This window comes from Thamnophis elegans, chromosome 1 (assembly GCF_009769535.1).
Source record: "Thamnophis elegans isolate rThaEle1 chromosome 1, rThaEle1.pri, whole genome shotgun sequence".
NCBI lineage: Eukaryota > Metazoa > Chordata > Lepidosauria > Squamata > Colubridae > Thamnophis > Thamnophis elegans.
The window spans coordinates 52,190,308-52,202,989 of NC_045541.1; the positions used below are offsets into that span (position 1 = coordinate 52,190,308).

Below are 12,682 nucleotides of genomic sequence, written 5' to 3' on the forward strand. Positions count from 1 at the left end.
AAAAATATCCTGTGGAATTTTTCAGTACATAAAAATGAAATTATTCATTTTAGGCAGTTTATATATAAGCATTATTGTTTTATTTTAAGAATAAATTCATTTAAGGGTATTTCCTTGCAGTGATCAATTTTACCTCCTCAACTGCAATAGACCATTTAAGGTGATGTGAGGGAATCCCCATCCTCACAACCCTGAAAAGAAAGAAATTTGTGGTTGCGTCAACCAGTGCTCCCTCTACCTGGCCAAGAAGGAAGTTTTAATTGGTCCACTATAAATAGTTACAAAGCTTATCGTCCAGAACCTCCAGACCCCCACAACAGTCATGAGGGTCTCTGACCAGCTCTGGAGAGATACAGGGAAAGAAGGAAAAGCAGAAGAATGGGAAAAATGAAAAAAAAGTGATCTGTTAATTTTGTTCCTGTTAAATAAAAAATAACGCATGGCTATTATGGTCTGTTGCACAGTCAGCCAGATGTTTAGACTGGATTTGATATTTTTATCCACCTATTGAGTCCTTCCTAATGTCCCAGGATAGGTGGATGTTGTTTGATAGGTTTAAAGGTTTGCAGGAGGTAAGCTGTTCCAAGTAAATTTGCCTTTTGCAATTGAGTGATGGTGATTTTTGTCAATGCTGATGGTGTTCAAGTGGTACTCCAGTTGTTTTGGGATTGCACCCAAGGCACCGGTTACTATTGGCACCTTTGTTTTCTTTTGCTACAGTTGTTGGACATTCTAATGAGAGGAAAGGAATCAGACAGCTGACAATTATTAGTTTAAGGAAGAGTATTCTTAGCAACAGACAAAGAAAGGCAGCTTGAGTAAATCTGGAAAAACTGTCGCTAGAAAGGGAACAAACTCTTCCCACAATCTTGAAAAGAATGAAAGGTTACAGAAACGAAGGGAAGAGATCAGGGGAACAGTTTAAGGGGAGGGGAGATAATGACCCTAGACATCTTCTAGATTACAGGCTGGAATTGATTTTTCCAATAATCCAAGCAGTTGAAACAGCAGCTGAGGGGGTGGGGGGAGCCATTTCAGAGCAATTTAAGTGTCCACAAATGAAGATTTAAATAAACTTGATTTCTTTGATTATTTCTAGCTCTACCTACAGAGGAGAATGCCATGGCACAGGAGAAAAAGGCTGCAATTGATATGCATCTTAGCATATCAATTAGCACCCTGCATCAGTGTATGTTGAGGGGAAAGGAGACAAGAAAACTCTCATACATCTAAAAAATGAAAGGTAGATGTTAATTCAGGGGCAGAAATTGGAAGCAATATGAATTGTAATGTGTGCATTCTGACATTTATGTCTACAAAGACACAAATATGTCATTACAAGATTAGTATGAAGGTCTTAGAACTGAATCAATATAGTAATTGAAAATACAAACATCTATCACTGTATTCTAGAGGAACAAGGGATATTTCCTTCATTTAGAAAGGATTAAAGACATGGTTGCCAGGTTTGTTGAATCAATACTGGCTTCACTATTACATATTGGCTCAGCATATGTATTACAACATGTGAACACCTACTTGCTAATAGTAAGTGAAGAGAAGACAGTTTAGAATAGGTGAGGAGTTACTATAAGGCAGCAGCGATAGTTTTTAAAATTGTCATAGTGGGAACAATGTGTAATATATTATAATAGTATGATATACTAAGCTTCCAAGTGCTCAAAATATATTATTTTATCATAACTTTTAAACAGTAATCCTTTAAAGCAGAGTTCCCCAATGTTTCCAACTTTGTGGACCAGCAAGGGTGGAGGACGGAGAGGGGATGGTTCTGAGAGAATGGGAGGCAAGCGAGTGTGCACAGCTCCATTTGCGCAAGCGGCGTTCATACACACCTGCCGCTCACTTAAATGGAGTGTGCACATTCTCCCACTACTCAGACAAGTAAGGATGCATATGCATGCTGTTGTGACTTGGCTAGAGCCTTGGGAACTGTTATCAGACTCTGACAGCGAGGGGGCTTTTGAGTCATGTTTGGAAGAGGAGGAGTTCAATGTTTATTTATTTATTTATTTATATGCCGCCCTTTTCCCCCGAAGGGGACTCAGGAGGGTTCTGGACAGGGGTCTGCCTCCGAGCAGGGCTCAGAGAGATTAGTTGGTCCCCAGGTAATGGCTGAGCCTTGGGCCAGTGGGGAGGACATAAGAGAGACTGAGCCTTGGAGCAGTGGGGAGGAGACAAGAGAGGCTGAGCAAGAACCCTTCTGTGAGTATTTTCAGGATGCACGTAGGAGACGAGCTGACCAATGTAAGGCACAACGGAGGACTCCGAGGAGGTGATTGCAACCAGATGTGCCTCGTTAGAGCTTCCCTTAGAGATAAAAGGACTGGTGGTGCCACGCCCTGCTCGCAGAAGTCAACGTACCTTGATCCTGGAGTGTGGTTTCTTTGTTGTGCACTTCGAAAAGTGGTTTGACTTCTGTAACCCTGATTCGTAGAGACTTTGGGAAGAAGGGCTTTGCTTCCGTTTGGATTCTTCTTGTATTTGCCGTAAGAAAGATTTATGTTTGAGTCCGTTTATCTTCTGGCAAAGACTTTAATTAGTTTAGTTTGGCTCACAGCCATTTTGAAACTGAGAACTGATAAAGAGAATTCCCTTTCCTTTTATTTGCCTGTCGTCTGTTAACAAGTGAAGGAGGGGGGAACAGAACACATGCACACTCGCCCACTGGCCGTTTCCGTGGCCCAGTTTCAAATCCCTCATGGCCCACAGGTTGGGGACCCATGCTTTAAAATAAAGTACTAGGACTTCTGTATTGCAGTGTTGTAGACCAAAAAGTAAACTATGAGATTGTAAGCTATTTAAGACCAAAATGAGAACTAGAACGGGAAAGAAATCGCATTAGATCTCGTTTGACAGTTTCCTATATCCTAAATCCAAAGAGGGAAGACTGGAGGAAACCTGAAATCTGAGACATAATTCAGAGTTCAAAAATATTTGTGTGCTAAGCTGTTCTGGTTATACAATATAATTGACAATACAATGTCAAGTTTATAGTACTATACTATTATTTCTTTGTTGGAAGCACCAAGGGCTTCCATGGTGAAAGGATCACCATTTCCTGGGGGACACCCAGTTGGGGGCTCCTTTTGTGTTCCTGTGAAGTTGCCCACCGAAGTGGTACCCATCTATCTATTTGTGGTCACCTGCTTTTGAACTGCTGGGTTGGCAGTTGCTGGAGCGAGTGACAAGAACTCACCCCACCACACAGCAGCAACTGGGTCTTAAACGTGAGCTGCCAATAATCAGCCCAGTGTCCTAATCATGTGAGCCACCTCGCTCCTAAGTTTGCAGTAGGAAAGATTTGATTCAGATCTAAATCACAAGAAATATTATTATTTTCTAATATCATATAATAGTATTGACTATAATTAGATATTGTGCTGAAGCAGACAGTGAGATGAATTAGGTGGCTCAATGTTTGTTGTGAGCTCTAATGAACTCACTAGACTAGGCTAGGCTAGGCTAAGCTTGGCTAGGATTGACTAGGCTAGACTAGACCTTTTCAAACCCTTTCCTCCAAAGTTCTACTGTGTTCGGTTATTATGAAAATAAACTTCCAATAGATATTATGGAACTACATTTAAATGCCTGTGTGAAGTTAGTAAAAAGGAAGTAATTATAATAAATCAACCATCATGACTCAATTAATTCAAACTAGTAGTATATAAATTATCATTTGTAATGATTTTTTTGATATGTTTATCATTTTATATCCTTGTTGTATGCCAGGCAGAGTCACTCTGTGAAATGGACAACCATGTAAATGGAATAAGTAAAGAAACATACACATAAATAAACATAAATCCAATTTAAAATGTAGACTAAAGCATCAATTTGAAATGATGTTATCAAATTCTATAAGCATTCCAAATACTATATATATATATGTATGTATGTATGTATGTATGTATGTATGTATGTATGTATGTATGTATGTATATATATATATATATATATATATATATATATATATATATATATATATATATATATATATATATATATGGCTTAATGGTTAAGACGTCTGCCTAAGATATAATACAGCACAGGTTCGAATCCCAGTAAGGGTATGGCTAACTGATGAGAGCTAAATAGCTTGAAATAGATCTATACTAGTCTCCCTTTATTTATTTATCAGCACAAATACAACACAAATGTGGCAAAGGCAACAATAAAAATATTGGGTTTCTATCGTGATGGTCTCTTGTGACGAGCCGACAGACAGATAATGGAAGCAGTTAGCTTCCTCCCATAATTGGGGCATACCAGGGGTTGTGACACTAAATATATACCTACTTCCCTGGCTTCAGCTGATAAGGAGGAGGACCTGTGGCTTAATGGTTAAGACGTCTGGCTAAAATATAATACAGCACAGGTTCAAATCCCAGTAAGGGTATGGCTAGCTGATGAGAACTAAATAGCTTGAAATAGATCTATACTAGTCTCCCTTTATTTATTTATCAGCACAAATACAACACACACACACACACACACACACACACACACACACAAATTGGCAGATACTTTCTCTGACTCTGTATGAGGATTCACTATATTTTCCCACAGGAAATGTTTGTGCATTAATTACCATGGTTTATAATTAATGGCATCCAAGACATGATGCCACCAAAGTCATAAAATGGGCATCAATATTGACTAATGTGTATCATGATGTTTCAAATAAATACAAAAGTTGTGTGAAGGTGTCACTATACATAGATTGTCATTTCCCCTGTAGAAGATCTTACTTGTAATATTCAACACTGCACCAACTCAAAAGCTAATGGATTGTATTTAGATATTCCCTACGAGCAAAAAACACATGGTTTAGTAAGTCAGGTCCAGTGACAGCACTATAATTTCGCTGACTAATTTTGGATCTACAAAATCTTGACTGTATTAATTTTAACAGCTGTGTGCCTGGAGTTCTCATATACTGGGAATAAGTAAACAATAATTTCCAAATCACTTTATACATGTCTTTTGTAACTATATGCAATGTTGGAAATAAGTCCTTATAGATATAATTTATTTGACTTTTCTCTTATATTTCTTATATTTCTTCTTCACACACAAGCTGTGGTTTAGAAAGACACAGCCTAAAATTATTTCCTAAAGCTAAGGAATAACCAGTGTGGTCTCATGTGACAGAATTTATCAAATTGTTTTTTTATATATTTTTAAATTGGCCCTCATATCATCAGGTTCTCTTTATCCTGCGTCACTTTTCCTTGATGTGGCTTCCTGTAGTTGTATTGGACTACGACTCCCAGAATTCTCTTGTTACCTTGGATCATACTGGTTGAAGTCTATAGATGTTGTCCTTCATGATGGGGGAGAGCATCATTCTGTGAAAATCAGGACTATATTTAATCATTGCTTCACACATGAATAAGCTATTACATTACCTGCTGAACATCTTGCTGGAAAACACAAAGTTGAAGCCGCTGATGTAACCGAACCTTCCTGTGTTGCCAGATGCTCTCCAAGCGCCGCTGGTGATGTAAGACCTCATGGACCACATCTAAAACTTGGTGAACAGCCTTGGAATAATTTGCTGTGGCAGTGAGGGATTCTGAGTTTCCAGGACTCAAGGGACGTTGCAGGACATCCAGTAAAGCTTTTCCATCCTGACTTACCTGAAAGATACAGGAGGAGATTTCTGTCAAGCTGTTAAAAACTGATTGTACCAGAGAATTTTGCTTGTATACTGTTTGTAAAAAGTCAAGTGCAATTTGGAAGGATCTCTTTTTTGCTGCTTCTGTAAATTTGGTTAGAATTGAATCTCTGTAAGACATTAGATAAATGATTTCTAAGATTAAAGTAAATAATTTGCAAATGCACTTTCATCCCAGGAAACCAGTTGTATTGTTTCTGGTAAAAATGTGCTTTTCTCTTATTGTTACATTGCTATTGCTTTTAAATAAAGTAAATTATTTTTATTTCACTCTAGTATGTCTCCCCTGAGACCCTGAAGTCATTAGGCAAACCAAAAACATTTTAATAAATAAAATATATTTGTAAAAAAAAAACCGCAGCCATGGTGAAAATGTTGTATGGAAGAATATAATACTCTTTAGCTTACTTCATTGTTATGTAGTAGTAGGAGTCGCAAAGGAAAATTTAGTTGTGATAATATTTTCTCATACATTTAAAAGTGAAACTCGCCTGATGCTCTAGCAATTCAGTGTCTCCTGCTACGCAATCCATTGCTTATGATTATCAATCATTAGTATTACGTTAATACTACATCCATTAAGTGCTGCCTCAGAGGAATCCATATTTAATTAATTAGCAAAAATTAGTTAACCAGCAGATATTACAACTGAAACAAGGCCTAGAAAATTCCCATATAATTAAGTTCTAAATCATATATTTCCTTCCTTCCTTCTTTTCGTATAAAATGTCTTGAAATAAAAGATCCGGATGAATCAGCCATATTATCTTTCAGTCTTGATAGGGACGTGTTCTCCAGAAGAGAGCAGACCTACAAATTCAGGGTTCTTCTGAATTCATGGCTCCTATTGCAATAGGAGGGCCTTTGCTCAAGTTGGTGTCCCAATTATGGCCTTATCTAGAACAGGGTACAGGTTATCCCCTTGTGATTTCCAAAATAGGGATTACTTGAAAATATCACTTAGTGCAAAATGTAGCAGCTCTATAGACTTACTAGATAATCATTATTATCATGTAACACCCCTCCTTCATTGACTAGTGATTAGTTTCTGCATGCAATTCAGAAGTGATTATTTATTTTCTTAGCCCTTTTGGTTTCTTGGGAGATATGGGTTGAGTATCCACAGTATTCTCTCTGAACTAGAAGATGTCAAGCAAGCAAATTCATTCTTGAGCAAATGGTTCCAAGGTGTATAGATACTGGAGAATTTCGAAGACTATGTCCAATGTAACTTACTTGAAGCTAATTGCTTGGATTGCTTCACTTGTCTTCCCGAGGACAGTATTTTTTACACCAATAGGATTCCTAAAACTGCTATTAGAATCACACAGCTTGAAAATGATTTTACGCTCCTAAGTAAAGTCTGTTGCAGCCTGTAACTCAGGCTACAAACCTATACGGATGTTTCTGGAATAAGATAATGAGATTATTTCTAAATACAAGCATGAATTGCACCGTCTCCTGAACTGAGTAAGAAACTTGATAGTACTAGGGAATTTTTTTTACAGAAGATCCATTAGCTAAGCTATTTAATATATCAGCATGGAATGAAAAACCAGATGAACACGTCATATAAATTATGTCGCTCATAACCCTCAGTACTCCTTTTGCATATTCAACCATCTCTGTTAATTACATTGTGAAATCTCCTAGTGATTATTAAAAATCCGTCTAGAAACACTCACCTCAGTGTAAGCCTGAGTGACCTGTTCATAAAGAGACTGATGATGATGGATGGCCAATTCCAGGTTTTGCATTTCCGAGGGGAGACCTCCTTCACTGCACATTTTGCACCAGGCATCTACACCAGACAGAAACTGAAAGAATTGCAAGAAGGACTTACTTAATTACCAAAAACCTAACAGCTTACCTAATTACCAAAATAAAAAATAGCTTAAAAAACCCATCTCTTTCCACCATTGCTAAAAAAAACTAACAGCTATCAGCATTAAAACATGGAACAATAACAAAAGTAGCATAACACAGCACAGCCAGCCAAACTATAATACCATTTTGTAGTTGAAATATGGTCCAGAATAAACATCGCTTCATAATTCATTTGATGGACTCAAGAGGGCTCTAGGGTTGTTTTTCATTAAATTCTCTAGTTCGCAAACAATTTTGGACAACTTCCAAAATTTAAAAATCATCTGTAAAAATAGTAGGGCAAGGATTTTTCTCCTACTCCCCCACAAAAAAGAAAAGCTAATAAAAAGCTATATTTTTTTGCTACCCTTAAGAAAAAAAACATTATTCTGAGGACAAAACAAAAATAGGAATTAAATTTTTGTGAAAGGAAACTAATTGCTTTAGATAATTGCTGTTAGTTTAGGAGAATTTATTATTCTCCTAAACTAACATAAGGCAGCCAAAAGATTATCTCTCTCTCTCTCTCCCTCCCTCCCTCTCTCTCTCTCCCCCTCACACACATACAAAAATAAAAATTAATTTTTAAAACAAATTATAATTTTTATTTCTTTGAATAACTTCTTACTTCCTACTCTAGATGCTCAAGACAGAATGGTTTATCTCAGCATCCAAACAGTCCAGATAATATTTGTTTGGGAGCTAGAATATAACTCTGATGCCTCTGGTGACTGGAGAAATTATGAAATTCTGCAATGTTGGACATAAAACCAAAGTCCAGAAAAAAGAGGAAGCTCAGGGAAAGAAAAAAAATGATTTAAACAAAATATCTGCCAAGTTTGCAAAGTAGATTTTATAACCATTGTGGTATTGTCGTTTTTGTGGTGAAGGTGACTCAAAAGGCCATTAATGGGCTAAACTTGAGCCACTGTCTCATTTGAGGGGGGTATTGCTGCCTCTGCAAAGTAGCCAGTGAATATTTGAGGTAAACCCTGTAACAAATTTAGTGCACCATCCAAAGCAGAGGAAATGCTTTCAGAAGTGGAACAGGAAAAATATGCCCAGAGGTCACTTTGCCAGTGAGTGAGAAATCCTAAAAGGTGATATACGTTTTTGCCCTCCCAAAATGGAGGCTGACCTGTTATAATGAGTCCATATGAGCTCCTTGCCACATCTTAATTCATCAGGTTACACCACTAGAATCCAAAGCTAACAATCAAATGAAGCACAGACATCTTAAGTATTAGCAAGCTAGAATAAATTTTTAAGACAAATGGGTTTTCAGGTATTAAATAGTAGATCCATAATCTATACTTCATAATAGATTTTAAGATCACAGATTAACTATAAGAAATCACTTGAGCTGGCTCCAAAGTCCTACATCCATGGCATATGTACACTTTGATCACATTTATGACCTTGCCTTCTTTATATATCAAAAGTCTTGATCAATAATTATTTCATTTCAAATGAAACATAACACACTGATACACCTCTTCACAATCTCATACTTAAGTGCACTTCATTACGCCTTACTTCATATCCTGTTTCCACAAAAATAAGACGTCCCTGGATAATAAGCCCAATCAGGCTTTTGAGATCATGCGCTAAAATAAGCCTTCCTCTAAAATATTTAAATGCATGCACAGCTGGTCCCTGCCATTTCCTGGGGAGAAAGAAGGAACATGCCCCATGCACTCACACGCACCTGCCATCCCTGAGTCTTGTGGAGGCTGTTCCTGCAAACCCTAGCTACTGCACTCCTTCTCTTAGTGGCAGCCACAAAAAGAGTGGCAGGCCCAGTGACACTAGGGCTGTCAAGAGTATGCCAGAAACAGAGACAGAACTTCTGGCCCTCTCTGAATCAGCTGATCCATGAGCAGTGGGCTGAGGTTAAGGGTCCTCCTGCACCTCAACATTAATAAGACGTCACCAAAAATAAGGCAAAGCGCTTATTTCAGGGATCAAAAGAAAATAATACGCTGTCTTATTTTTGGGAAAACACAGTATTAAATTATCTACTATTCATTCTGTTGTGCTTAAGGAATTTAATAGCATAACACTCCCTGCTGAACAAAAGGGAGGCGGGGGAACCCTTGCAGGGCAGAGCTGAAGAATATGCCCAATTCTTAGCGGACAAAATTGCTCGGTTTCGGACGGACTTGGACTCCACATCTGCAGTTCCAGCCGAGACTCAGGGGGACCAAGTACAACAGCTCTGGGTTGAGTTTCAGGAGGTTACCCCCGGGGATGTGGACAAGGCCATGAGAGCTGTGAGTTCCTCCACCTGTGCTTTGGATCCGTGTCCCTCATGGCTGGTTTCCAACTGTAGTGAGGTGACACGAGGCTGGATCCAGGCGGTTGTAACCGCCTCCCTTCGGGAGGGGAACTTCCCCGCCGCACTGAAGGCGGCGGTGGTGAGACCCCTCCTGAAGAAGCCATCTCTTGATCCAGCTGTCCTTAATAACTACCGCCCGGTCTCCAACCTCCCCTTCCTGGGGAAGGTTGTTGAGAAGGTGGTGGCCTTCCAGCTCCAACGGTCCTTGGAGGAAGCAGACTACCTAGACCCCTTCCAGTCAGGCTTCAGACCCGGTTACAGCACTGAAACCGCCTTGGTCGCATTGATGGATGATCTCTGGAGAGCCAGAGATGAAGGATATCCCTCCATCCTGGTCCTCCTTGACCTCTCAGCGGCTTTCGATACCATCGACCATGGTATCCTTCTGCGAAGACTGCGGGAGGTGGGAGTGGGAGGCACCGTGTTACGGTGGTTCTCCTCCTACCTCTCGGACAGGTCGCAGTCGGTGTTAGTGGGAGGGCAGAGATCGTCCCCAAGGCCCCTGAAATATGGGGTGCCGCAGGGTTCGGTCTTATCCCCCCTACTATTTAACATTTACATGAAACCGCTGGGAGAGATCATCCGTAGGCACGGGATTAGATACCATCAATATGCGGACGATACTCAATTGTATCTGTCCGCCCCGTGCCAAATCAATGAAGCGGTTGCCGTGATGGACCGGGGGCTCGAAGCCGTCATGGACTGGATGAGGATTAACAAGCTTGTGCTCAACCCAGAAAAGACCGAGTGGCTGTTGTGTTTTCCTCCCAAAAATTCGGCCACTAATCCAACACTCAGGCTGGGGGGTCAAATTCTACACCCCTCAGAGAGGGTTCGCAACTTGGGAGTCCTCCTGGATTCACAGCTGTCATTCGACCATCATATAGCGGCTGTGACCAGGGGGGCATTCGCCCAGGTACGCCTGGTGCGCCAGTTGCGACCCTACCTGAACCGGGAGGCCCTCACAACAGTCACTCGGGCCCTCGTGATTTCTAGGCTGGAATACTGCAATGTGCTCTACATGGGGCTGCCCTTGAAGAGCATCCGGCGACTTCAGCTAGTGCAGAACGCAGCCGCGCGAGTGATTGCGGGTGCACCCCGATTCACCCGCATTACACCTATCCTCCGCGAGCTGCGCTGGCTACCTGTCGATCTCCGGATGCGCTTCAAGGTGCTATTGACCACCCATAAAGCCCTACATGGCAGTGGATCTGGATACTTGAGAGACCGCCTTCTGCCAATTACCTCCCTACGGCCTATAAGATCTCATAGGTTAGGCCTCCTCCGCATCCCATCGGCCAGCCAATGTCGGCTGGCAACCACAAGGAGGAGGGCCTTCTCAGTAGCGGCCCCGACCCTTTGGAACGAGCTCCCCGTAGAGATTCGTACCCTCTCCACCGTCCAGGCCTTCCGCACAGCCTTGAAGAACTGGCTCGCCCGTCAGGCCTGGGGATAAGGACCATTACCCCGCCCGAATGTTGTATGCATGTTGTGTATCATTTTTATTATGTGTTGTTGTCTTAGTACTGTATTGTATTGTATTCCCCTCTCCCTGGTTTCTGTGAGCCGCCCTGAGTCCCCTCAGGGAAAAGGGCGGCCTACAAATAAAATTAATTCAATTCAATTCAATTCAACATGAAAAAAATAGCCAATAGCTCCCACAGTTGAGAAACATAAAAAAACTGTAATACAAAGTTTCTAATCTGCTTTCAAAGTGTCTCACCCATATCTGGCCCCTGAAATGCTATGCTCCCTGAAGTGAATTATCTCAAACATTCTTATCCCAAAATAACATATTGTAAGTTTGCAATGTCTAATAGAATAATCAACCAATGGACCAATGAGATTAAAAAGAAAAACTCACTTCAATTTTATTCAAGAATAAAATCCTCCTTCATTCAAGATATTAACACATTCTAAATAAATTAGATAATTAAAATAAACAATGAGCATTGTACATGTAAGAAATTCATCTAAGTGGTTGCTAGGCATTGACAATGACTGGAAGGCACATAATTAATCAATAACCATTCAATCAATGATAATTGTACATGTATTTGATTATCTATTGTCTCTCCTAACAGAGGAGTAGATATGCAACATAGGATTATTTCAAAAGTAAAAGCATTCAGCGATAAAAATTAAACTGGGGCATACATGTATATATTCAGTTACATCTGAATAGCATGGATGAACAACACCAGGTTGTGCTATGATCTATCCTGCTTTTCTTATGGAGACAATTTCCAGCGATTTAAACCAGAACCAATCACTACCATTCTAGGATCTGCATCCTCATCAGATAAATGGATTTCTGTTTACAAAGATATTGCAGATAAATTATGGAGAATTCTGATTCATGAGGAAACGCTGAGGGGAAAGAAGAGGAGAGCAAGAAAGCCCGAGATCTTTCTTGTGGATATCCTTACAACCTCAAAGGATTAAAAAGGCAATTTAGATTATATTTTGATTGAATTGTCCAAAGGCTTCCTATTCTCAATTATTCAAGATCCCCATGTTTGGGCTATTGCTGTTATTAATTATGTGACAATGTTAGTAAAGGTAAAGAAAAAAGGAAAACAAATGATACTTTTGGAGGAGAGACAGGGAAGGAACTTGTCCAGCAATAGCTGAGCTAGTCTTCTTTTAAAAGATGCTCCTAATGGTTCTCATATGCTTCCAGGCAAAAATATTTAGAAGTTCAGAAGAACGTTGTTTTCTAAAAAGATAACGGGTTCAATTCTCCACAATTTATCTACAAAAGAATCTTAGTGGGA

At 39.9% G+C, this 12,682-nt stretch overlaps 1 protein-coding gene across 1 annotated transcript in view; it reads right to left on the bottom strand.

The window, feature by feature from the left end:
* The window catches only part of KALRN (kalirin RhoGEF kinase), a gene marked incomplete at its 5' end in the record, with an annotated part of 302,460 nt that overhangs the window by 222,643 nt on the left and 67,135 nt on the right, over positions 1 to 12,682 (bottom strand). The window contains 2 exon segments of the mRNA XM_032209049.1: positions 5,433 to 5,663; positions 7,387 to 7,518. Coding sequence (XP_032064940.1) covers positions 5,433 to 5,663; positions 7,387 to 7,518 — 363 coding nt within the window.